This window comes from Ovis aries, chromosome 3 (genome assembly GCF_016772045.2).
Source record: "Ovis aries strain OAR_USU_Benz2616 breed Rambouillet chromosome 3, ARS-UI_Ramb_v3.0, whole genome shotgun sequence".
In the NCBI taxonomy this organism is placed as follows: Eukaryota; Metazoa; Chordata; class Mammalia; order Artiodactyla; family Bovidae; genus Ovis; species Ovis aries.
Window position 1 is genome coordinate 168,374,147 of NC_056056.1, and position 26,500 is coordinate 168,400,646.

Below are 26,500 nucleotides of genomic sequence, written 5' to 3' on the forward strand. Positions count from 1 at the left end.
GTTCTGGTGAGTATAAAAGAGTTTTTGGAGGGACCAGTTAGGAATTAGCACAGAGGTTCTTTGTCATTATGCATAAACAAATTGATTTCTTGGATGGAAAACAAAGCCCAAGTGAAAAATAGTATTTGCTGATGCATTCTGTTAGGTTGGAACATATGAAATTGCTAATTTTATAGGTAAAAAATGGTCAAATATTGTCATTGTTCTGTGATGCTTTCTAATGCTAACCTAAGCCCAATTCTTGTTTTGTTTGGGTGCTTAAAGTCAAAATTGGAAAAATCTCCTTATTTGGATAGTTCTTTTTAGATGCTAGGAGGCTTCTTTCTAATATTTACATGGTATTCACAGTTCTCTTTTTGTAAGTCCCTTAACTTTAATATGAAATGATTTGGGGTGGAAGGAAGGGGAAGTCTCTAAATCTTTTTCTTATTGGTATATTGTATAAGAGATACCAAAAAGAAGAACAACCAATATAGACATCTTTTTTAAAATTTTTTTGTAAATTAGAAAAAAAACAAAACACACTGGCATGCTCTTTCTTTTTTTTTGAAAGGAAGTTTAAAATAAATGTCATTAGTGGCTCAATACAATTTTTTTCTTATTAAGGTCTTTATTGATCTTGGATGATATTTGGGATCCTTGGGTATTAAAAGCTTTTGACAATCAGTGTCAAATTCTTCTCACAACCAGAGATAAGAGTGTTACAGATTCAGTAATGGGTAAGTATTATTTTCTTTTTATGATGATTAAATTACATTTAAATATGTGGCATACCAAATTTCTTACTATGTCTTGGTGATTTTGCAGGTCCTAAATATGTAGTGCCTGTGGAGAGTGGTTTAGGAAAAGAAAAAGCACTTGAAATTTTATCCCTTTTTGTTAATATGAAGAAAGCAGATTTGCCAGAACAAGCTCACAGTATTATACAAGAATGTAAAGGTATAATTATTTATTTTGTGTATGAGGGAGTTAATAGAGATATTAATTTACCCTTTTGTAAGATAAGCTAATGAACAAGACAATATACTTTTTTTTTTTTTTTTTACAAAAATAGGATACAAATTCTATTCAAGTTCCCATAGACTATAAACTAAGAGACACTGAGATATACCCAGGGACATAAAAAACAGTACACAATTTCATGGTCTAAAGATATTGAAATCATACAGAGTCTGTTCTCAACACTATAGAATTATGTTAGAAATCAATATCAAAAGGTATTTGAAATAACCCACATATCTTCAAGTGCAATGTGACATTTACCAAGAGAGATCTTTGACTTAGTATTGAAAGTCTCAATAAAGTTAGAAGACTAAAAAAGCAGAGAGAAGGTGATTGCAGAAAAGAAAGTTTTTAAATGGAAATTAATACCCAAATGAGAAATTAATATCAAAGATATTAAAAAAATCCTACGTATTTGGTAATTAAATGTCTACATTTAAATGATGGGTGTATCTAAGAATCCGTAGCAAGGAAAATTTAAAATTATTTTTAATAGGATAAAAATGAAAAGAGAATTTACCAGTATTTGTTGCATGCAGCTGAAGCTGTTCAATGCAATTAAATACAGGGTGGAGTCTTGAATAAGCTGTGAAAACAAATGATGGACATTAGCATAAAATTTTGTGAAATTTGAAGAAAATCTGTATTTTAGTTAATAATACTGTCACGTTAATTTCCTGTTTTGTTTTTTTTTTCCACAGTGGTAATTCTTTATCTTCTCAGAATTGGATTAAAAGTTTTCAAGCCTCATTTTGTTTTTTAAATTGCTAATATAATGCATTTTCTAGACTTTTAGCAGTAATTGTTGTTGTTCAGTTGCTCAGTCGTGCCTGAACTCTTTGCAACCCCAGGGACTGCAGCACTGCCAGGCTTCCCTTTCCATCACCAACTCCCAGAGCTTGCTCAAACTCAGATACATTGATCTGAGTGATGCCATCCAACCATCTCGTCCTCTATTGTCCCCTTCTCCTCCTGCCTTCAATCTTTCCCAGCATCAGGGTCTTTTCTAATGTCAGCTCTTTGCATCAGGTGGCCAAAGTATTAGAGTTTCAGCATCAGTCCTTCCAGTGACTATTCAGGTTTGATTTCCTTTAGGATGGACTGGTTGGATCTCCTTGCAGTCCAAGGACTCTCAAGAGTATTTTCCAACACCACAGTTCGAAAACATCAATTCTTCAGCGCTCAACCTTCTTTATGGTCTAGCTCTGTTGGACCATGCGTGACTACTGGAAAAGCCATAGCTTTCACTCTATGGGCCTTTGTTGGCAAAATAGCATCTCTTCTTTTTAATATTCTATCTAGGTTTGTCATAGTTTTTCTTCCATAGGGCAAGCATCTTTTAATTTCATGGCTGCAGTGATTTTGGAGCCCAAGAAAGAAAGTCTCTCACTGTTCCCATTGTTTCCCTATCTGTTTGTCATGAGTGATGGGAGTGGATGCCATGATTTTCGTTTTTTGAGTGTTGAGTTTCAAGCCAGCTTTTTCACTGTCCTCTTTCACTTTCATCAAGAAGCTCTTTAGTTCCTCTTCACTTTCTGCCATAAGGGTGGTGTCATCTGCATATCTGAGGTTATTGATATTTCTCCTGGCATCATGATTCCAGCTTGTGCTTCATCAAGCCCAGTATTTTGCATGATGTACTCTGCATACATGTTAAACAATCAGGGTGACAATATATAGCCTTGATGTACTCCCTTCCCAATTTTGAACCAATCTGCTATTCCATGTCTGGTTCTAATGGTTGCTTCTTGACCTGCATACAGGTTTCTCAGAGGCAGGTAAGGTGGTTTGGTATTCCCATCTATTTTTAAGAATTTTCCACAGTTTGTTGCGATCCCCACAGTCAAAGGCTTTAGCGTAGTCAATAAAGCAGAAGTTGATATTTAGCAGTAACACTAGATGCCGAAATACCTGAAACTACTGCAGAGTTTTGAGTGACTATGAACTAGAAATCTAGCATTCTATTCATGCCAAGTCAAACAGGTGGAATCAAAAGGTCACAAATTTTTGAGCTAGGAAAAAATTCATAATTTTTATAAAATATATATTAATGCATACTATTTATGTATACAAAAGCTTTTCTACTATACTTGATACAGGCTTGAGAAGACTATAACAAAAAAGGTGAAATTGGAAACCATAAACTAAGTGAAGTGGAGCACTGACTATGAAATAGAAAGAGTGAAAAACTAGGTAAAAGTAAGAGGTCATCACACAGTCCAGTTGTTTTTAAGTATGGCTTCTCATTAGAAACACATCTGGAGCTTTGGCCAAAAAAGGCAATACCTGGGCATTTGTACTTTTCAAAAAATTCCTACATAATTCTGATATGTATCTGAATTTTAAAAGTGATTATAGGTTTTTCTATTAAATGGTAGTTTTAGTGATAATAGAATTTTGTTATTTTCTGTTGACTAATCATGTTACAGTGGTATAAAGTGAATAATAGTTACATAATTGCAACAGTAAAAGTTCCTTATCAATTTTCACAATCAATAGCCAGATGATAAATAACAGATAATTGCAACTGCAAGCCATAGTGGAAACATGATTAACCTAACAATATAAAATAATTACATAAAATTTGGGGGGGTTATGTAGAATGACGTAAGTGCCAATGCATACATGCTCAGATTTTCATCTGCCCAGCCAGTCTATGTCTTTTGGTTGGTGCATTTAATCCACTTACATTTAAAGTAATTATCAGTATATATGATCCTATTACCATTTTCTTTTGGGTTTATTTTGTGTAGGTCTTTTCCTTCTCTTGTGTTTCCTGTCTAGAAAAGTTCCTCTAGCATTTGTTGTAAGGCTGGTTTGGTAGTGCTGAATTCTCTTAACTTTTGCTTGTCTGAAAAGCTTTTGATTTCTTCATCAAATCTGAACAAGAGTCTTGCTGGGTAGAGTATTCTTGGTTATAGGTTTTTTCCCTTTCATCACTTTAAATATATTGTACATTCCCTTCTGACTTGTAGTTTCTGTTGAGAAATCAGCTGATAACCTGATGGGAGTTCCCTTGTATGTTATTTAGCGTTTTTCCCTTGTTGCTTTTAACGCTTATCATTGTCTTTAATTTTCATCATTTTGATTACTGTGTGTATCAGTGTGTTCCTTCTTGGGTTCATCCTGCCTGGAACACTCTGGTGTTCCTGGACTTGGTTGACTATTTCCTTTCCAAAATGTTAGAGAAGTTTTTAGCTATTACGTCTTCAAATATTTTCTTGGGTCCTTTCTCACTCCCTCTTATCCTGGGATCCTTATAATGCTAACATTGGTGTGTTTAATGTTGTCGCAGAGGTCTCGCAGGTTCTCTTCATTTTTTTCCACTCTTTTTTCTATATTCTGTTCTGCAGCAGTGATTTCCACCATTCTGTCCTCCAGGAAATTTTTCCATTCTTCTGCCTCCGTTATTCTGCTGTTGATTCATTCTAGTGTATTGTTCATGTCTGTTCTTTAGTTCTTCTGCGTCTTTGGTAAACATTTCTTGCGATTTCTCCATTCTGTTTCTGAGATCCTGGATCATCTTCACTATCATTATTGTGAGTTATTTTTCTAGAAGGTTACCTATTTCCACTTCATTTCATTGTTTTCCTGGGGTTGTATCTTGTCTCTTCTGGCACATAACTTTTTGCTTTTTCATTCTGATTAACTTTCTATAATATAGTTTTTGTTTTGGAGGCTGCGAGATTGGGTTTCTTCTTGCTTCTTCTGTCTGCCCTCGAACATGACAATTTAACACATGACATTCAGAAACTTTACTAGAATATTTAGTATTTAGGTTCTTCTGTGGAGAAGGCAATGGCACCCCACTCCAGTACTCTTGCTTGGAAAATCCCATAGACGGAGGAGCCTGGTAGGCTGCAGTCCATGGGGTTGCGAAGAGTCAGACGCGACTGAGCAACTTCACTTTCACTTTTCACTTTCAGGCGCTGGAGAAGGAAACGGCAACCCACTCCAGTGTTCTTACCTGGAGAATCCCAGGGATGGGGGAGCCTGATGGGCTGCTGTCTATGGGGTTGCACAGAGTCGGACACGACTGAAGCGACTTAGCAGTAGCAGCAGTGGTACCCTAAATGGATAGTGATATTTTGTTGTTCATTCATTAGTTAAAATAATAGTTAATGAAGATACATATGTTATGCATGGGGTAAGATGAAGACATGGCCTTTGCTCTCAAAGAATAAAAAATATAGTGAGAGTCAAGCTTTAATTTTTTTTTTTGATGGGATTTAATTTCTTTTATTTTTACTTTCTGGCCATGCCTTCTGACTTGTGGGATCTTATTTCCCTGAATTATTTTGCAGGGAGATAGCCCATGCCCTTGGCAGTCAGCATGGAGTCCTAACCATCAGACCATCAGGGAATTCCCATAATTTTCAGTCTTATCCATTTAATGGCAAATCTTGAGCATTTTTCTGTCATTAAAATCTTTTGAAAAAAATTTACCAGTGGCATAATATTGTGATATACTTTAATTTATTCAGTCATTTCCCTGTTATTATTTAAAATTTTTTTACTATTTTGAGCAATGCTGTAATTAACATCCTTAAATGAAATAGTTCTTATTTTTAGTGACTTCCTTAGAATAAATACTTGAAGTGAATCCAAGAGTTATGTATTTTAAGGCTTTGGATAGAATGCAGCAAAAATTCTTTCTTTGAGGACAGATTGATTCTTAACTTAGTGGTAATTTGGAAATGATACAGTATTAACACAGTGATTTTTTTTTTTTAGGTTCGCCTCTTGTAGTGTCTTTAATTGGTGCACTTTTACGAGATTTTCCCAACCGCTGGGAGTACTACCTCAGGCAACTTCAGAATAAGCAATTTAAGAGGATAAGAAAATCTTCATCTTATGACTATGAGGCTCTAGATGAAGCCATGTCTATAAGTGTTGAAATGCTCAGAGAAGACATCAAAGATTATTACACAGATCTTTCCATCATTCAGAAAGATGTTAAGGTGCCTACAAAGGTAATAGATGGATCAACAATCTTTGTCATCCCCTTATTTGTGGCATGTAAGCTTTGGCTTAGTACTGAGAATATTGTTACAGAGGATATTAGCAAGATAAAACCTGTGTGCCTGAGGAGGTAGGGTAGAGGATGTAGAAATCCCAGTACTCTTAGTTTTCTTCAAGGATTTGGTGTTGAACTCAGGTGAGTTGCCTGTTTCTCAGTGATTTTCATGAACCTGGAGACACATTTGACTTCTTCAGAACTTTTTCTTTTTTATCTTGATGCATATTTGAACTTCTTATCAAATGGAGATACTATTCAGGGATTTAAATACATGACTTTTTTTGTGTGTTAATCTCTTATCTGCAATCCTGGTTCACTGTACATTGTGGCACATTAAATGCTTAAAATGATTCCTAGGTGTTATGTATCCTCTGGGACTTGGAAATGGAAGAAGTTGAAGACATATTACAGGAATTTGTTAATAAGTCTCTCTTGTTCTGTGACCGGAATGGAAAATCATTTCTTTATTATTTACATGATCTGCAAGTAGATTTCCTTACTGAAAAGAATCGCAGCCAGCTTCAGGTACTTGCATCTCTGTACATTCCTTTTTTTTTTTTTTTTTTAAGTTTTTATTTTGAAATGATTTTATACTTAAGTCTTACAGAATTTTAGTATAGAAAATAGTATAGTTTCTGTGCATATACCTTTACTTAGCTTCCCTCAATGTTAACATCTTAATAACTGTAATACAGTTATCAAAGCCAGAACATTAACATTGACTAAGTACTGTGACTTACTTTCCCTGGAGATGGGAATGGCAACCTACTCCAGTATTCTAGCCTGGGAAATTCCACGGACAGAGGAGCCTGGCGGACCACAGTTCATGGGGTCACACAGAATCGGACATGACTGAGTGACTAACAAGAACAAGAAAAGAACTGTTAACTGATACTTTATTTGGATTTCGCCAGCTTTCCCATTAATGTCCTTTTTGTAGATCAGATTCAATTCTGTTTCCCATATTACATAATATTGTCCTTTCCTTAGTTTACTCAAATTTAGGCAAATGCCTCAGCTTGCTTTCTTCTGCGGTCCCTTTGGAAGAGGGACCAGTTATTTTGCACAGTGTTCCTTAGTTTGGGTTTGTCTCATGTTTTCTCTTGACTAGAGCAAGGTTACATATTTTTGGCAGTAACACTACAGAGGTGCTGTGTGTCCTCAGTGCATCATACCCAGGGTGTTGATAATGGTTCATCAGTGATAGTAACATTGATTACCTGGTTAAAGTTTCTCCACTGTAAAGTTATTGTTTTTTCCTTTTGTAACTAATGTGTATCTTGTGGGGAGATTCTCTGTACCTTTTCTTTAATATATAATTTTATTAATTTTCTTTTGTTTGCACGGGCTTTCTCTAGTTGCAGCAAGTGCGTGCGTGGGCCTCTCCTTACGGTGGCTTCTCTTGTGGAGTATGGGCTCTAGGTGTGCGGCCTTCAGTAGTTGCAGCTCATGGGCTTGGTAGTTACAGCTTTCGACTCTAGAGCTGAGGGCTCAGGAATTGTGGCACATGGGCTTAGTTGCTCAGTGGCATGCAGAATCTTCACAGATCAGGGATCTAGCCCATGTTTCCTGCATTGGCAGGTGGATTCCCATCCACTGTGCCACCAGGAAAGTCCTGTACATTCTTAAATAGCTTTGGAAGATGGGGTTTCTGTGATGCTTGGGTTATGAAATTGCTTCTGTCTTCTGACATGTTTCATTTGGGTTTCAGGATCTCCACAAGAAGATGGTCACTCAGTTCCAGAGACATCACCAGTTACATTCTCTTACACCAGATCAGGAGGATTGCATGTATTGGTACAATTTTCTGGCCTATCACATGGCCAGTGCTAATATGCACAAAGTAAGATGACTCATTAAGAAACATTATTTTCTTCTGTATGACTTTTTTTTTGTCTTACGTTGAGAATTTTCTTTTACTAGTAAATATAGGGTTATACCCTATGTAAGTAATGTAGTTTTTGTTAACTGTTTTTATCTGCAGTTACCTTAGTAACTGTAGTAAGTGAACCCCCTAAAAATTAACTCTCCTCATACCAGTAACTATCTTTGTGGTTGATACGGATTTGTTTTTAAGTTTTGAGAGGAAATGGAGGCTGGGAAAGTATATTCATTCAGTAAATGTTTATGGAGTGCCTATTGTGTACTGGTGGTATTCTTCATTATGAACAACATACCACGGGCACGAAGTCCCTGCTCTCATTGAACTTACATGCTGGGGAGATACTGATACAGGACAGATAGATTTCTCCCATGTCAAGGGATAGTAGGCGCTCAAGAAGGAAAAAGCCTACATGGAGAAAGGAAGTGATGATTTTGGTGTTGGGATCATTGTGATTTGCTGAGAATTTGATGTGTATCATAAGAGAAAGAGGAGTCAAAGATAACTTCAAGCTTGTGCAGTGGAAAGATTGGAGTTGCCGTGAGCTGAGATGGGAATAGCTGTGGGTCAAACAAGTATTTTTCCAGGGATGATGGGAAGATTAGGAACTCATTTGGAATATATTAAGTCTGGTGTACATATTAAGATATCTGACTGAAAATATTGAGCATATAGTTGGGTATACCAACCCGAACCTCTGGGGAAAGTTAGGTTATAAAGATAAAATTTGGGAATCATCAGCACATAGATGGTATTTGAAGTCATATTCAAAATGTTAACATTTTAGAAAACATGTACTTTGAATAATTTTTCTATGCTAAGGTATATTGTCTCTTGATTATGAATACGGTATATTGTAGCCTATTTTTTTCCACCTAGCAAAATGGTTTGTTTAATAATCAACATTGGAATGATGGTATTCCAGTAAATATCTGTGCTCTAACTTACTTAGCCAAACTGTAGTTGTTGAACATTTAGGTTGTTTTCAGTTTTTTCCCCCTTTATGATGATGTAATGAAATTCTTGTTTGTCTTCACACCTGTATTATTTCCTTTGGAAATGCCCTGAAATGAAATTACTGGGTCAATGCACCTTTTAAAAACATTTGATATGTATGATAGTGTCATAAGATTCAGTTCCTTTCATTTTTTTTTAACCTTTTTTTCTTTGGAAAACAGAAGAAAAGATTAAATGAAGATCACAACCATTGCTAATGCTTTTGTGTGTGGTTTTCTAGATCATTTTGCTGCTCAGATACACACACCTGTTGTTTAAAACCAGAATGGGATCTTGATAGGAATATAGTCTTATATTTTATTTTTTCTACTTAATTGTATTTTATGGTTATCTTTTTATGCCAGTTAATATAGACTGATACGAGCTAACATTTTTTATATGCTTAAAAATTATTTATTTATTTGGCTGTACTGGGTCTTAGTTGCAGCATGGGAATGTCTTAGTTGTGGCATGTGGGAGGATCTAGTTCTCCAATCAAGGATTGAATAGTCTTTAAAAATCTGATAATAAATTGTAAATCTTTGTTGTTTCCCTTTGATTATTGGTGAAATTCATGACCATTTGTATTTTTTATTTTGTGAGTTGGCTCTCATCCATTGCCTTTACCTATTTTTCTATTAGAGTGTCTTTTTCTTGTTATAATTTTTATAAGAAAAGATAATAAGTTCTCATCTACCATACATTTGTAAATAAATTCTTTTCCTGTTTTTTGTCTTAAATTTTATTTATATTGATTTTTAACATACTGAAGATTTGAGCTTATATGTAGTTAAATGCATCACGGTTTTTCTTTCTGATATTTTGTTTTGGTGTCATGTGTATGAAAATTTCCTTCACCCCAGGGTTACAAAAATAGTAAATATCTGTATCTTCTGGTGGTTTTTGAAGTTTGTTTTATATTTAAGTCTTAATAGTCCAACTGAAATTTGAGTTAAGCTGTGAGGTTCATTTTCTGTTTCTTTGGAATTATTAATGATATGTTCCGTTTTGTCCTTAAATTCTAGATATCTGCTAAGTTTCTCTCAGTAGTGTTAGGGTAGTGATGGTAGATTTAAAATGCTTTGGTCTCTTTAACACTGCTCCTGATCTTACTTACTTTTTTTTTTTTAAAGGAACTGTGTGCTTTAATGTTTTCCCTGGATTGGATTAAAGCAAAAACAGAACTTGTAGGCCCTGCTCATCTGATTCATGAATTTGTGGAATACAGGCATATATTGGATGAAAAGGTATATATTAATATTAAAAATAAGTCCTTAAAGGACATACATTTAATTCTAGATTTAATATTGGGGATGAGCAAAATAGAAGAGGTGAAGAGCAATAATTTCCTCATGTTAATCTGGATTAGTCTGATTATTTTGCCTACTCTCCTACTGGGAGTGTGGATAGGATTGAGATTTGAAAGCTGGGAAGTAAACTGTTCAGTGATTTTCTTCTTTTTTTCTAGGAAAAAGAATGTGTTAGAGCAGTACTTTGATAATGAGATTTTTTTTTACCCTGTGTTTAAAAGTCTGAAGAGGATCACTGTGTATTTGTTACCTAATGGTTGGCTATTTAATTTTAGCTCATATAGAGAATATTTAAGCCTTTAAAGTGACAAGATCACAGAAACAGAAAAATATCTGATCTTGGTTCTGGTTATGTTTCTAAGCAATTCTATTTTGTTCATAGGATGGTACAGACTGTGAGAATTTCCAGGAGTTTTTATCTTTAAATGGGCATCTTCTTGGACGACAGCCATTTCCTAATATTGTGCAACTGGGCCTCTGTGAACTGGAAACTTCAGAGGTTTATCGGCAAGCTAAGCTGCAGGCCAAGCAGGAGGTCGATAACGGAATGCTTTACCTGGAGTGGGTGTAAGTAGGTTAGGAGAGAAACCAGAGGGAGCAGAGTGCTGACTATGTCATTATTTCTCAGGTAGCGAATACATTCACTCCAGGAAGATTTAACTACTTCCTAGGAAGGGCTCGAACTTTTAATAAGCATTCTTTCTTATTGAAAAGTTTTAGAAAAGTAACCATATGTTTTCAAAGAGTCCGTTGAAACAGATGCTTGCCTATAAGTTGACTTTTGACAAGTCATCCTAAATATTGGTATAAATGCTTTGCTTACTGTAATTACAATGTAGTAGCAAAGAGCATTGTTTTTGAAGCTACAAACATGGGTTTGTGACTCAGTTCTGGAACCTTAAGAGTTTTGTGATTTTTGAACAAGTTACAGGTTACTTTCCTTTTTCATACATCAAGTAGTGATAACAAACCTTTAAAATAAGTTCTATTTTTGTGACAATTCAAATGAGATATTGGATATAAAGTGATGAGTACTTTGCCTGGCATATAGCCCTTATTGGGCTTCCCTGGTAGCTCAGCTGGTAAAGAATCCATCTGCAAAGCAGGAGACCCAGGGTTGATCTCTGGGTCAGGAAGATCCCCTGGAGAAGGGAATGGCTACCCACACCAGTATTCTTTTTTTTTTCCTTTTTATACAGAATGACAGTCTTATTTTCCACAATTGTAGTGATCTGATTTTTGTGTTTTTTTTAAATTGATTAATTTATTTTACTTTACAATATTGTATTGGTCTTGCCATACATTGACTTGAATCCGCCATGAGGGTACATGTGTTCCCCATCCTGAACCCCCCTCCTACCTCCCTCCCCATCCCATCCCTCTGGGTCATCCCAGTGCACCAGCTCCGAGCACCCTATGTCATGCATCAAACCTGGACTGGCGATTCATTTCACATATGATATTTTACATGTTTCAATGCCATTCTCCCATATCATCCCACCCTCGCCCTCTCCCACAGAGTCCAAAAGACTGTTCTATACATCTGTGTCTCTCTTGCTATCTCGCATACAGGGTTTTCCTTCCTTCCTTCTAAATTCCATATGTATGTGTTAGTATACTGTACTGGTGTTTTTCTTTCTGGCTTACTTCACTCTGTATAACAGGCTCCAGTTTCATCCACCTCATGAGAATTGATTCAAATGTATTCTTTTTAATGGTTGAGTAATATTCCATTGTGTATATGTACTACAGCTTTCTTATCCATTCATCTGCTGATGGACATCTAGGTTGCTTCCGTGTCCTGGCTATTATAAACAGTGCTGTGATGAACATTGGGGTACACGTGTCTCTTTCGATTCTGGTTTCCTCGGTGTGTATGCCCAGCAGTGGGATTGCTGGGTTATAAGGCAGTTTTATTTCCAGTTTTTTAAGGAATCTCCACACTCTTCTCCATAGTGGCTGTACTAGTTTGCATTCCCACCAACAGTGTAAGAGGTTTCCCTTTTCTCCACACCCTCTCCAGCATTTATTGCTTATAGACTTTTGGATCGCTGCCATTCTGACTAGTGTGAAATGGTACCTCATTGTGGTTTTGATTTGCATTTCTCTGATAATGAGTGGATGCTGAGCATCTTTTCATGTGTTTGTTGAGCCATCTGTATGTCGTCTTTGGAGAAATGTCTGTTTAGTTCTTTGGCCCACTTTTTGATTGGGTCTTTTATTTTTCTGGAATTGAGCTGCAGGAGTTGCTTGTATATTTTTGAGATATATTGAGACGCATATTTTAATTCTTTGTCCATTGCTTCGTTTGCTATTATTTCCTCCCATTCTGAAGGCTGTCTTTTCACCTTGCTTATAGTTTCCTTTGTTGTGCAGAAGCTTTTAATTTTAATTATGTCCCATTTGTTTATTTTTGCTTTTATTTCCAATATTCTGGGATGTGGGTCATAGAGGATCCTGCTATAGTTTATGGCAGAGAGTACCCACACCAGTATTCTTGCTTGGGGAACTCCATGGACAGAGGAGTTTGGCGGGCTCTGGCTCTAGGTTGCCTGGGCTTGACTCCTAGCTCATGCTGTTTTTCAGTTGGGTATTATTGGAAGAGAGTTACTCAGCTTCTCTTGCCTAGTGGTACTGTTTCATAGCATTATTGTGAGGATTAAATGAATGTGTATGTATATGTAAAACATAAAATTGTTGGTTGCTTAGAATAGTACTTAGATCTTAGAAAGTGCTCCATGAATATTAGTAGTTGTTATTAAGAATAAATAGCATTTCGTATTTTGCCTGGTTTATATAATTGGTATAATATATACAGTTGAATTGGTGTCTTAGTGACTAAAATAGAATTGTAATACTTGGTCTCATAATCAGATGAACATAGATTTAGTTCTTGTTCTCTTTTGAATTGTTGATTTTGTTATTATTATTTTCTTTTTTTTCTCATTTCATCAGTTGTATTTCAACCCTCTGATGCTTAGTCATTCATACCTATATCATTGTTTTTTCTTTTTTTCTGGCTCTGTGGCTTGTGAGATCCCATTTCCCTGACCAAGGGTGGAATCTGTGCCCCCTACAGTAGAAGCATGGAGTCCCAACCACTGGACTGCCAGGGAGTTCCCTTTATAGCTGTATTTTTTAAATTAATAAATTAATTATTTCTGGCTGTGCTGGGTCTTCATTGCTGCATGGCTTTTCTCTAGTTGCAATGTACGGGCTTCTCCTTGTGGTAGCTTCTTGTTGCAGAGCATGGGCTCCAGGGTGCACAGACTTTAGTTGTTGTGGCCCTAGGGCTCTAGAGCATAGACTCAGTAATTGTGTTGCACAGGCTTAGTTGCTCCACAGTATGTGGGATCTTCCTGGGTCAGGTATAGAGCTCAGGTATTGGCAGGTGGGTTCTTTACTACTGAGCCACCGGGTAAGCCTTAACTGGGTTTGACCAGGTCATGTTCAAAGAAGCTTTATTTTTCAGTACTGGAAAGATTTTCTGTTCTTTCTGTAGAAAGTTTAGGTTCATATAAACTTAATTTAACTGAGTTTCAGCTTTCAAAGAAATCATTTATTCATAGATTCATTTGTTATTTAATACTTTTTGGCTATATGTGGATCATTGTGACTGGTCAGTTTCCGAATTTTGAGAAATTGAGTAGATAGTGGAAAGTAGTTTCTTAATCTTACTCTCTAAACTTTGCTGGTAACTTACCTGTTTATCCTCTGGATTCTCATCACTCTAGTTCTTGTAGCTTGTTTTTTTATCACTTCTAGTGAAGTTTAATACTTCCTAGGCAAGATTTAGGGGAAGGCAATGGCACCCCACTCCAGTACTCTTGCCTGGAAAATCCCATGGACGGAGGAGCCTGGTAGGCTGCAGTCCATGGGGTAGCTAAGAGTCGGACACGACTGAGCGACTTCACTTTCACTTTTCACTTTCATGCATTGGAGAAGGAAATGGCAACCCACTCCAGTGTTCTTGCCTGGAGAATCCCAGGGACTGGGGAGCCTAGTGGACTGCCATCTATGGGGTCCCACAGAGTCAGTCAGACACGACTGAAGCGACTTCGCAGCAGCAGCAGCAGCAGCAGCAGCAGCAGCAGCAGCAGCAGGCAAGATTTAAGTCTGATTTACCTTTGTGTTCCCTTTTTTCCTTTGGTCTATTTTGTGTGTGACACTTGCTTAGAATAGGTATCGTTACTTACATTTGCATATGAGGAAAAGGAAACTTACTAGCTTACGTTATTTGTGTAACACATCCAATAAGTAGTAGAACTAGGGTGGCCTTTTAGGTTTGTCTGACTCCTAACCTTTGACTCTTAAGATGATACCATTTAACATACTTACTGTGACTGGGGGCGTGTGTATGTAATTCAGACACTGTTCTAATACTTTCCCCTTTTAAGTATGTGCATTATATTCCTTTATCCTTTAGCCCTAAAGTAATATAATATATATAGTAGTGGAGTAGTATTTAGTAGATTAAGATGCAAAGAAAATGACTTTTTTTCCCATCTATATTGTAATAATTAGAGAAGAGCAGTTTTAAAGTGCACATCATAATAGTGGGTGTAATGTCATATTTTAGTTAGGGAATGAGCTTAATTTTGGTATAACTTTCCTTTTAAAAAAGATGGAGATTTTTTTGAGGTTTTTCCTTTCATAATGTTTTCTCTGCACATGTTGTTATTAATGTATCAGGAAAATAAAAAATGACATGTATTTGGTTAACTGATTATTTATAATACATGATAGGTTGCTTGATATAGGGTAACTTATCTTAAAATGCTGCTTTCTGTTATGCTTTTTTACTTCAGGTGATTTCTGCTGTCATTTACATGTTGGTAATGTAAGAGTTTTGTATTTTTTGGAGCATAACTGTGTTAAAAAGAGTTTATTATGGAAAGAAAATGATTACTTTTATTTATTTGGTTTCTGTTCAATTTTTCCTTATATTTAGAAACAAAAAAAACATGAAGAACCTCTCCCGCTTGGTTGTCCGCCCCCATACAGATGCTGTTTACCATGCTTGCTTTTCTGAAGATGGTCAAAGAATAGCTTCTTGTGGAGCTGATAAAACTTTACAGGTAAACCTCTCTCTTGAGAAAAATTGAGTCATGTACCTAATACTGGGTGTATTTCTTTTTTTTTTTTTGGCCGTACCACATGGCTTGTGGGATCTTGGTTCCCCAACCAAGAATTGAGTCTGGACCCTGGCAGTGAAAGTGCCAAGTCCTAACCATTAGACTGCCAGGGAATTCCTGTGTACATATTAGAGTATATTTCAATTCTGAAACTCAAGAAAATTACACATTAGGAGCAGAGGAACATTCAGATCTCTTAAATATCTTATGAAAGGTTTCTCTATAGATTTAAAAGAGATGATGGTGTGTCTTCATAATTCTAAACTTGCCAAGTGTTGTAGAAGTGCCTTTTACCTTAGCATTCAGTTAGTGTCACCCATGTGCCAGCTAATGGTAATGAGGAAATGATCACTTGGTTAAAGGCCAGAAGGATGTAACAGTGCAGTGAACAGGGCTCTGATTAAAAAATGCTGATTAAATCAAATACCTGTTTTATCACAGGCTTGGGAAAATTTCTGACTGTAAATAGGAATTGGACTAGACTATTTCCTAAGGTGCTTGAAGGTGCTTTCTTCAATTTCTCATTTGTTTTCAGACAGCATGATGGAGTGCTTTTCTTTAAATTAGTATTGAACCTTTTGATTTTGAAGGAAACAAAAATTAGTTTAAAACACTTAAATTTAAGATTACAAAGGACTTCCCTGGTGGTCTAGTGTCTAAGCCTCCACATTCCCAGCTCGGGGGGCCCAGGTTCGATCCCTAGTTGGGGAACTAGATTCCACGTGCTGCAACTAAGAGTTTATGTGCTACAACTAAAAAAGATCTAGCTACCACTGAGCAGGTTGCTATAAATCTGCTATAAATCTGCTATAAAGCTACAACTAGATTCCACATGCTGCAAGTAAGACCTGGTGCAGCCAAATAAATAGTATTTAAAAAAAAAATTAATCTTGCAAGACTGTGATTGTAAGCCTTACTTCTGTATGTGTACTTGATTACCACGCGTATTAATTTGGCTTTTGAGCCACAGAAGCATATTGAATAATTTGTTTTTTGTTCATTGTTAAGAATTTGCTAAGCTGTTTTCAAGAACTGAAGCTCTCCTGTCAGTTCTTTTCATTGATGTTATAAACATTTAACAAGAGACAATTTTCTTTTTAAATTCTGACAAATTATGACTTTTTTTGGATTGATACTGCCAAGGTTCACTTCTCTTGCAAAATAATAGTGTTTAAGATCTTTCAAAGAAATACTTTTTATTGAATGATGACCCATGGGTAAGCAGTTATAGTAAAAAGATCTATTCTTGTGCGTATAGGTATTCAAAGCTGAAACAGGAGAGAAACTTCTAGAAATCAAGGCTCATGAGGATGAAGTGCTTTGCTGTGCATTCTCTGCAGATGACAGATTTATAGCAACCTGCTCAGTGGATAAAAAAGTGAAGGTATGGAACGATTTTCCTCTAGAGTTGTAACCACCATAAAATTGATTTTCTTTTTCTGTTACTGAGGGACTAGAATAAGTTGGGTTAAAGGACTCTTGCCTGTTGATCTACTCACTTGAGGCCAACCAGTTTTTATCCATTATAAATTAATGCTGTCTAAAATTTTTTATTTATAAGCACCAGCAAAAATGCCTAGGTTGATCAGCCCATGATATTTATCAGGCAGCTGGGAAAAACCATTTCAAATTAATGAATTTGCCTGCCATTTATTCTTAAGTCTGTGAGTTAAATATCAGTTGAAATCTCTGAGTGTACTATGATTGGAAGTGTTGTTACACAAAATTATTGTCTGAGTTGATTCCTGTTGTAAAATACATAATCTGTGAAATGCAACCCAGATTTTTTATCTTTATGAACTGTCTTGTATTCAGTGTAAAACTAGATGAATAAACATACTAACAATCAGGTTACTAGTCTACAAAGTAAATAGAGAAAAGAAAACCTATTGATTTTTACCTTTATTTTATTTTATTTTTTTTTAAATTTTTTAAATTTTAATATCTTTAATTCTTACATGCGTTCCCAAACATGAACCCCCCTCCCACCTCCCTCCCCATAACATCTCTCTGGGTCATGCCCATGCACCAGCCCCAAGCATGCTGCATCCTGCGTCAGACATAGACTGGCGATTCAATTCTTACATGATAGTATACATGTTAGAATGTCATTCTCCCAAATCATCCCACCCTCTACCTTTAATTATCACTATAAACTGTGGAAAATTCTGAAAGAGATGAGAATACCAGACCACCTGACCTGCCTCTTGAGAAACCTGTATGCAGCTCAGGAAGCAACAGTTAGAACTGGACATGGAACAACAGACTGGTTCCAGATAGGAAAAGGAGTATATCAAAGCTGTATATTGTCACCCTGCTTATTTAACTTCTATGCGGAGTACATCATGAGAAACGCTCGGCTGGAAGAGGCACAAGCTGGAATCAAGATTGCCGGGAGAAATATCAATCACCTCAGATATGCAGATGACACAACCCTTATGGCAGAAAGTGAAGAGGAACTAAAAGCCTCTTGATGAAAGTGAAAGAGGAGAGTGGAAAAGTTGGCTTAAAGCTCAACATTCAGAAAACTAAGACCATGGCAAATAGATGGGGAAACAGTGGAAACAGTGTCAGACTTTAATTTTTGGGCTCCAAAATCACTGCAGATGGTGATTGCAGCCAGGAAATTAAAAGACACTTACTCCTGGGAAAGAAAGTTATGACCAATCTAGACAGCATATTAAAAAGCAGAGACATTACTTTGCCAACAAAGGTCCATCTAGTCAAGGCTATGGTTTTTCCAGTGGTCATGTATGGATGCGAGAGTTGGACTGTGAAGAAACCTGAGTGCCGAAGAATTGATGCTTTTGAACTGTGGTGTTGGAGAGGACTCTTGAGAGTCCCTTGGACTGCAAGGAGATCCAGTCAGTCCATCCTAAAGGAGATCAGTCCTGGGTGTTCATTTGAAGGATTGATACTGAAGCTGAAACTCTAATACCTTGGCCACCTCATGCGAAGAGTTGACTCATTGGAAAAGACCCTGATACTGGGAGGGATTGGGGGCAGGAGGAGAAGGGGACGACAGAGGATGAGATGGCTGGATGGCATCACCAACTTGATGAACATGAGTTTGGGTAGGCTCCGGGAGATGGTGATGGACAGGGAGGCCTGGTGTGCTGTAATTCATGGGGTCACAAAGAGTCGGACACGACTGAGCAACTGAACTGAAACTTTATTCTCTCTATTCTCTTCAGATTTGGAATTCAATGACTGGGGAACTAGTGCGTATCTATGATGAGCACTCAGAGCAAGTCAATTGCTGCCACTTCACCAACATCAGTAGTCACCTTCTCTTAGCCACTGGTTCAAATGACTACTTCCTTAAAGTAAGTGTGAATGAGAATCATGTAGATAAATTTGATAGATACATCAGAACATCTCCTTTGATTTTTGCTTTTCATATATTGTGTTAATCAAGGATCTTTTGGTTATAGGGATAGAAACTTTCATGTTAGCTCAAGCAACAACAGCAGAAAGGATATTACTAGGTCTTGAAACTGGAAAGTTTGGAAGGAGCCTGTCTTCAGGCATAGCTGATTCCAGATGCCTAACCTACATTCTCAGGCTCTTAAACTCCTCCTCCATCTCTGGATCCTGTTTCCCTTTGTGTTGATTCAGGTGTATTCTATCTGTATGGCAGGAAATATGGGTATCCTTAGCTCCAGGTGTGCATGGTTACTACAGCTTATAATCACAGACTAAGGGCCCGTAGTTTTCCTATAGAGAAAACTGTGTTGTACAATAGATCCTTGTAGCTTATTTTATACGTGATAGTTTGTACCTCTTAATCCCCTGCCACTGTCTTGCCTTCCCTTCCTTCTCCCCACTGGTAACCATTAGCTTGTTCTCTGTATCTGTAGTCTGTTTCTTTTTTGTTATGTTCACTAGTTTGTTGTATTTTTTACACATATAAGTGATATCATACAGTATTTGTCTCTCTCTGACTTAATTAAAATTAATGCTTCTCAAGATGAAACATTGTTTGGGATAGATATACAACAAATATCTGTGAATAACTTTTGACGTTTCCTTTTAACATTTTGTAGGATAAGGAAGTTCATATTTCCTTTTTTTAAATAATAGACAAAATTCTCTAAGATGTGGGAAGTAGTTGTTGGTTGGTCAACCATTTTAATTAAGGACAAGTTTTACTTTAAAACCTGTCATTCCCACCTGCATTTCCATGAGGTCTGTCAGAACTTACTTCTTGTGCTTTTTGAACTGAGAGAAGTCAATGAAAAGATGTAAATCTGAAGTTGCCCCCATGTAACTTGTGTTATCTGCAGATTTGGGTTTATCAAGACTGGGATTAAAGGAGCCCAAAATGGAGATGGACATAAAGATCAGGACTTAACCTCATTTACTGATGATTCCCAAAGGATTTTTACCAAAATTAATTTTGGGAGATAAAGGATATCTCCTTCTTTGTTTAACCTAGATAGCATAAATCACGAGAAATGACTGTTGCCTTTTGTTTACATTTTTTATACTTTTCAAACATACCCCAAAGGACAAAGAATAATCATGAACCCCGTGGTGTCCATTGCTAGCTCCAACAATTATCAGCATTTTGCCAATCATATTTTATTCCCCTACCACCTCCCTTTTTTTTTCCCCTACCACTTCCCTTTTTTTTTTTTTTTTGACTAAGCATTTTATAGCAAATCCCATCATTTCACTCAGAATGATGGGATGTATACTTTGGCATGTGTCTCTCAGGTATAAAACATAAATAGCATGTCATTATCATACCTAGCATAATAAACAATTTCATAGTATACTTGGTCCATATTCATTTTTTCTTGTTAGTCTCAAAACATCTTTCTACCATAGATTTGGGCTTCCCAAGGTAGTGCTAGTGGTAAAGAATCTGCCTTCCCGTGCTGGAGATGTAAGAGATGTAGGTTCTGGAGAAGGAGATGGCAACCTACTCCAGTCAGAATCCAGACTTCAAGTGGCATTTGGTTGATAGGTCTGTTAAGACACTTTGATTCTATAAACGTTCTTCTTTCTGCTACCTCTTTTTTTATGCCACTGATTTGTTAGAGAAATTGAGTCAGTTTTCCTGTGGAATGTCCCACATTCTGGATTTGGTTGACTGCTTCCAGGAAGGGTTGTTTAACTTGCTGTTCTGATCCATTAATGTTTGCTGTCAGATGAATCTATATCTATCTTTACAGTCTTGGTATTTTTGAATCATTGTTTAGAGCGTTAATAGATTTTAGCCTAGTTAGTAGACTCAAGGTTTGTATCGGGAACTCTTAGCAATGACTGTTTATAGAGTTGGATAACAGCATCTCAAAAAATTACAAATAAAATGTAATTTATTTTACATATCACTTATTATAGAGCTGAATAAAAAATTCAAACTGCTTTGTTAAAAATAAGCATTGGCTAGTTTAGTGCTCAGATGAAAGCCTAAGTAAGTCTTCAAGTCCCTTAGATTTAGGTGCTGATCTAAGGGCCGCCCCATTACTTGTTAATCCCATGCTCACCTTTATGTTTGACACCTTGGTCAAACTGAATTGAAGATACTCCTATAACTGGAAAAGCTTAATTGGGAGGGAAGGAAGAACTTTACATTATTTCTAATTTTTCCCCATTCAGTGGTAATTTTTCAGTTATCTTTGTATCTTTCTCAAATAGCTCTGGGATCTGAATCAAGAAGAATGTCGAAATACCATGTTTGGCCATACAAATTCAGTCAGTCACTGCAGATTTTCACCAGATGATCAGGTTTTGGCCAGTTGTTCAGCTGATGGAACATTAAAGGTATGCTTTTCTTCATTGTTAAAGTGGGTTTTGCATAACTGTATTATCTTATACTTGGGTTATGGAAATAGATTTCTGTTTTCCCATTGCTACAGAAAGCTTCTTCCTTCACCATCCAGGAGCATTTTGAATGTAACTGTAATTCCTTGTCATAATGATTGTTTATTAATGGTTTACTACCCTGTGCTTTTAAGTTCATATAATTGAAATTCTTTGGTTTTTTAGAAATGCATTTGTTTATTAATATTTATTTTTGGCTGTGTTGGGTCTTTGTCGCTCATTGGTCTTTTCTCTAGTTTTGGCAAGTGGAGGCTACTCTCTAGTTGGGGTGTGTGAGCTTCTCATTGCAGTGGCTTCTCTTCTTTTCTTAGAGCATGGTTTCTAGGGCATGGGGAATAAAGTAGTTGCAGCTCTTGGACTCTAGAGCACAGGCTCAGTAGTTGTGGCACATGGGCTTAGTTGCTCCACAGCATGTGGGATCTTCCAGGATCAAGGATTAAACCCTCATCTCCTGCATTGGTAGGTGGATTCTTTACCACTGAGCCACCAGGGAAGCCCAAGTTCTTTAATTTTTAAGCATTATATTTAATTTATGATTTGTAAGACCTTTTGAGCTCTATGGTATCAAGTTTGTAAAGTTCTTGCTTTTATTTATCATTTACTTATTCTGCTTTTTATGTTCCTATATTCCTGTTCTTGAGAAATCATGGGGGGAAAAGTCAGAGCTAGGGGTAAAAAAATGTATTCAGCCTCCTGAAATTTATAGTGTTTAAAAAAACTAAATTTTTAAAATCTCCACCTTCTCAATAAGATCCTAGTGCCACTTTTTTTTTTTTTTTTTTTTTTTTTTGCCATTTCCTGTCTCTGCTGTTATTCTGGTCTTCCTTTCGTGTTGGATCCAGTCCTTCTTTGACTTCCTCATCTCTCTTCCTCATCTCCCTCCCATGCTGTAGTGTTTGCTCTGGTTCATGGTGTCAGACACTCATGTCTCATAGCAACCTTCTGCCGTATATTTCCATCTCTCTTTATCCCCATACATAGCTGCTAGATGAACTCTTTACCTCTGTTTTCATCTTGCCTTTTTTAGCTGGAACATGAAAGTACCAAGTTTTAAATTTTATAAACCCAGGCTCATCAGACACACCTCTAAGGCTCTTCACCCTCATCATTCTTATCTCTGTTCCTATTCAGTATTTTAATTGTCACTTCTGGGCAAGATAATTTTGGGTGCTTATTTCAACTACTGTCCCTATATATGTGTTTCATAAGTCTTTTTTGGAATTTTTTCTTTTGCCTCCAATTCACTTATCTAAGTTTTTGATGACCCTCAACTTTATAAATTTAAACAGTAAATGCAAAGCCTTCTTCAGAAAGTGTTCTCTTATAACATCCATCCGTCTGGTTGTGAGAATATATATACATATCTGTCTACCTGTATCTGTATGTATAGATGGAAACTGCTTGATCTTCTGATTTCCACTTGTAAATTAAAAAAAAGATTTATTTTTAAAAAATTTTGGCTGTGTCGGGTCTTCACTGCTGCATGGGCTTTTTCTCTAGCTGTGTTGAGTGGGGGCTACTCTGTAGTTTCAGTGTGCAGGCTTCTCATTGCTGTGGCTTCTCTTGTTGCAGAGCATGGGCTCTAGGCATACAGGCTTCAGTAACTGCGGCACATGGGCTCAGTAGTCGTGGCTCCCAGGGTCTAGAGCATAGGCTCAGTAGTTGTAGCCCATAGGCTTAGCTGCTCTGTGGCATGTGGGATCTTCCTGGACTAGGGATTGAACCCATGTCTCCTGCACTGGCAGGGGGATTCTTCACCACTGAGCCACCAGGGGAGCCCTCTGCTTATAAATTTGTTGTATGGTTCAGTTCAGTCATTTTTCATGTGTCTTCTGTTTCTTTGATAAGGTTAAATATAGGTTTATGACCTGCAGAGACCTTGGCATCTTGTTGTAACTCTGAAGTTCATTGTACACAGTTGTATTCAAAACATGTGCTCAGTAAATTTTCTTGGCATGTACCTCTTCCAGGGAAATACTTGCACCCACCAGGCTCTGTTTGGCTTGTTAGAATCTCTAGAGATTTGTTAATGCTGCTAGGTGACTTTTAAGTTACAGCAAGCTAAACTCTCTTGATGCTCATCCTTTGGTTGAATCTTTAACCTCTCTTTGTTGACTGAGGATATCTCATTTTTGTATAGATTACTTCAGGGCATCTAGGGATTTTCTGGGTAGAACGTTTCTTAGCATTTAGTAGATATTGGGAGCATTCTTAGAACATTCAGGTAAATGGATTTGGCCTCTGTGACATGTTCTCTGTAAATACCAAATATCTGTGTTTTCTTTGGGATGATCCATGTCAGAGGAGGTTTTTCAGAGGTCTGGTGAAGGCAACGTTGTTCTGAAAGATTCTTTCAGTCCTATAAGTTTTTGATTTTTACTTAGAGGATGAGTTCAGAAAGCATTTTATATCTCAAGGCAGGTTCTCCTTTTATCTCCATTGCTAATTCTAAGTTCTGGGAAGATTCCACTATCATTAAGTTACTTAAGGTTGAAGAAAGTTGTGAAACCAGGTCATTTATCTGTTTAACAATTTCAATTGGTACAATTCAACCAGGCCTTCTTTGCTGCCAAGTAATAGTTTGTTCCTTGAATTGAATTCACCATTGTGCCTGTTCCAAACCTTTTTTTTTGTTCTTAAGCCCCCAACCCTGTCACTATATCTCTTTCATTCTCTGGAGATAACTTTACCTCATACCTATTCAGAAGGTTGACACCACCCAAGAGCTACCCATCATGAGCTCCCTCAGAAATTGCCATAAAAAACTCTACATGCTACACGCTAAGATGCTTCAGTTGTGTCTGACTCTTTGTGACCCTGTGGACCATAGCCTGCCAGGCTCCTCTGTCCATAGGAATCTCCAGGCCAAAATACTGGAGTGGGTTGGAGTGCCATGGAATACTGGCGTGCCATACCCTCCTTCAGGGGACCTTCCCCATCCCAGGGATCGAACCTGTGTCTCTTATGTCTTTTGCATTGGCAGGAGGGTTCTTTACCTCTAGTGCCACCTGGGAAGTAAACGGCTCGACTGCGCTTCTTTTCTCCCATCTCCATGCTCAGGAAGTCCTCTACTTGTGCCTACTGTTTCTTTTTCCCTTCTTCCTCTGACACCTTGCCCCATTGGTTATTTCTGTATTGCATTTTCAGTTTTTCTTTTCTTTTGAATCCCTTTCTACAGTTTACAGATGTTCTTGGGCCTTCCTAAGCATTATAAAACCAAAAAAGTGAAAACCCTTTGATTCTTCCTTGATTGTGTTATCCTCTGAAACATTCAGTTTATCTTTCTGACTAGACCTTTAAATCACCTACACTTGCCTCCACTTCCTATCTACTTGTTCACTGCTTAACCCTTTTTCAGCCTGGTCTGTCTTCTATGTATTCCCTTGAAGAGTAAAATCCAGTTTTATTTCATTTTCATTCTTTTTGATGTAAAATCTAATGCTCTTTGGAAGAGTGTGGGATCCAGTATTTTTCTTTATCCAATTTTTATTCTTTCCCATGTTATCACATTCCTGTTGACCACCTGTGTTTCCTTTTTGAAACTCCTCATTTGGCATCGATGTTTTCTTTCTTCTACTGTCTTTCTTGCTGTGCTGTGCTTAGTTGCTCAGTTGTGTCCGACTCTTTGTGACCCTGTGGACTGTAGCCCGCCGGGCTCCTCTGTCCATGTGGATTCTCCAGGCAAGAATGCTGGAGTGGGTTTCCATGCCCTCCTCCAGGGGATCTTCCCAACCCAGGGATCAAACCCAGGTCTCCTGCATTGCAGGCGGATCCTTTACCGTCAGAGCCACCAGGGAAGCCTGTCTCTCTTACCCCTTCTTTAACTTTTTCCTTCCCATTAAAATATGGCCGTTCCCCAAGCATCTAGTCTTGACTACCACCTCCATCACCTTTTTTCTGTTCCGTCTCAGCCAGTCTCATGGCTTTATCTCCTCTCTCATGTGAGTGTGTTTCACACGTGTTCTCTCCAGCCCTCGTTTCTCTTACGTGCTTATGTCCTGCATTTTTAACTGTCTGCTCATTTGCTGTCACTTAGATAAAACACTGTACCTCAAACTCACTGTGCTCCAAACTGAACTCTTCTTTTTTTTTGTTCCCCACACTGACCTACTTTTTATGGTTCCTCTATGTTTTCATGGTTTTGATTAGATCATTGTTTAGGATTTACATCATCCTGACTGATCACAGTTGGGCTATGTAGTATATGACAATTTTTTCCCCCCTCCTTTTTCATACAATACTTTGTTCTCTTTGGGATTAAGTGTGTTGCACAGTTAACAGTGTCGTTCTGTGTTTTCATTTGCTAATTTTTTTTAATGTGCATATCACTCATCCATCTTCAAGCTATGCCTTGTCTAAGTTGCTCTTAAATAATTCAGTTTTTTGATTTGACATTTTCTCTTCTTAGAAATAACTTTCTTGGAGGCATCTGTCTTGTTCCATTGTGACTGGTGATACTATTTATCCCCAGTGTTCAGCTGCCATCCTGGGATCTCCTTTTGCTATCATCCTGGGATCCTCCTGCTTTTCTCTTGAGTTGAAACCCTTGTTTCCTGAATTTATTGGTTTAGTCTCAGTGTGGTGGAAAATCTCCCCTAACTTTCTAAGAAAGCATGCTGAGAGGAAATTTTTGAGACCATATCTGTCTAAAAGTGCCTTTATTCTAGCTTCATATTTAATTGATACTTTTGATTGCATATAGAAGGAAATAATTTTCTTCTTAGAATTTTGGAGACATTGTTCCCTTGTCTTTGAACTCCCGAAGTTTCACTTGAGATGTTTGAAGACATTCTGATTCGTATGTGATCTATTTTCCTGGTCTCAAAACTTTTAAGATCTTTATAAAATTCCCAGTGTGTCTCTTTTTAGAACTTTCATGACAGTATGCCTTGGTGTGGGTTTGTCTTTGTTTATTGTTCTTGGCACTTGGTAGCCTCTTTCAATCTGGAAATTCATGTCCTGCAGTTCTGGAGATTTTCTTTAATCATTTGATTTATTCTCATCTAGTTTCTTTTTCTAGAATGTCTGTTGGGGATGTTTTCTTATTTTTCTCCCCTCATCCATTCGTCCTGCTTCTTGGAAAATTTATTTAGCTTTATTTTCGTCTCCTATTTTGTTTTAAATTTCTGCTATCATATTTTTAAGTGTACCCATTCTTTTTTTGTTTTTAAATGATGATTAATTTTATAAGAGAGTACTCAAAATATGCCTAGAGAGAAAAAGTCTCTTTACTCCTGTTTCATGTGGGTTTGGGGAGAGTATGGAGGCGAATATATGTATTCTATCGGCAGAACCCTGTTTTGTTTCACTAACGCTATTGTCT

General features: G+C 37.1%; 1 protein-coding gene across 21 annotated transcripts in view; it reads left to right on the forward strand.

Annotated features, from left to right (window-relative positions):
• Positions 1-26,500, forward strand: part of APAF1 (apoptotic peptidase activating factor 1) — an 82,140-nt gene that overhangs the window by 16,488 nt on the left and 39,152 nt on the right. For 9 of the 21 annotated variants that reach the window (XM_042247106.1, XM_004006637.5, XM_060413085.1 and 6 more), the window contains 11 exons: positions 607-719; positions 808-939; positions 5,737-5,975; positions 6,380-6,547; positions 7,734-7,865; positions 10,034-10,147; positions 10,593-10,777; positions 15,162-15,288; positions 16,604-16,729; positions 18,540-18,671; positions 20,992-21,117. In XM_042247106.1, the coding sequence (XP_042103040.1) occupies positions 607-719; positions 808-939; positions 5,737-5,975; positions 6,380-6,547; positions 7,734-7,865; positions 10,034-10,147; positions 10,593-10,777; positions 15,162-15,288; positions 16,604-16,729; positions 18,540-18,671; positions 20,992-21,117 (1,594 nt within the window). The remainder of the gene's footprint in view (positions 1-606; positions 720-807; positions 940-5,736; positions 5,976-6,379; positions 6,548-7,733; positions 7,866-10,033; positions 10,148-10,592; positions 10,778-15,161; positions 15,289-16,603; positions 16,730-18,539; positions 18,672-20,991; positions 21,118-26,500) is intronic. The other 12 variants (XM_060413087.1, XM_027967648.2, XM_060413090.1 and 9 more) reach the window with 5 other exon arrangements.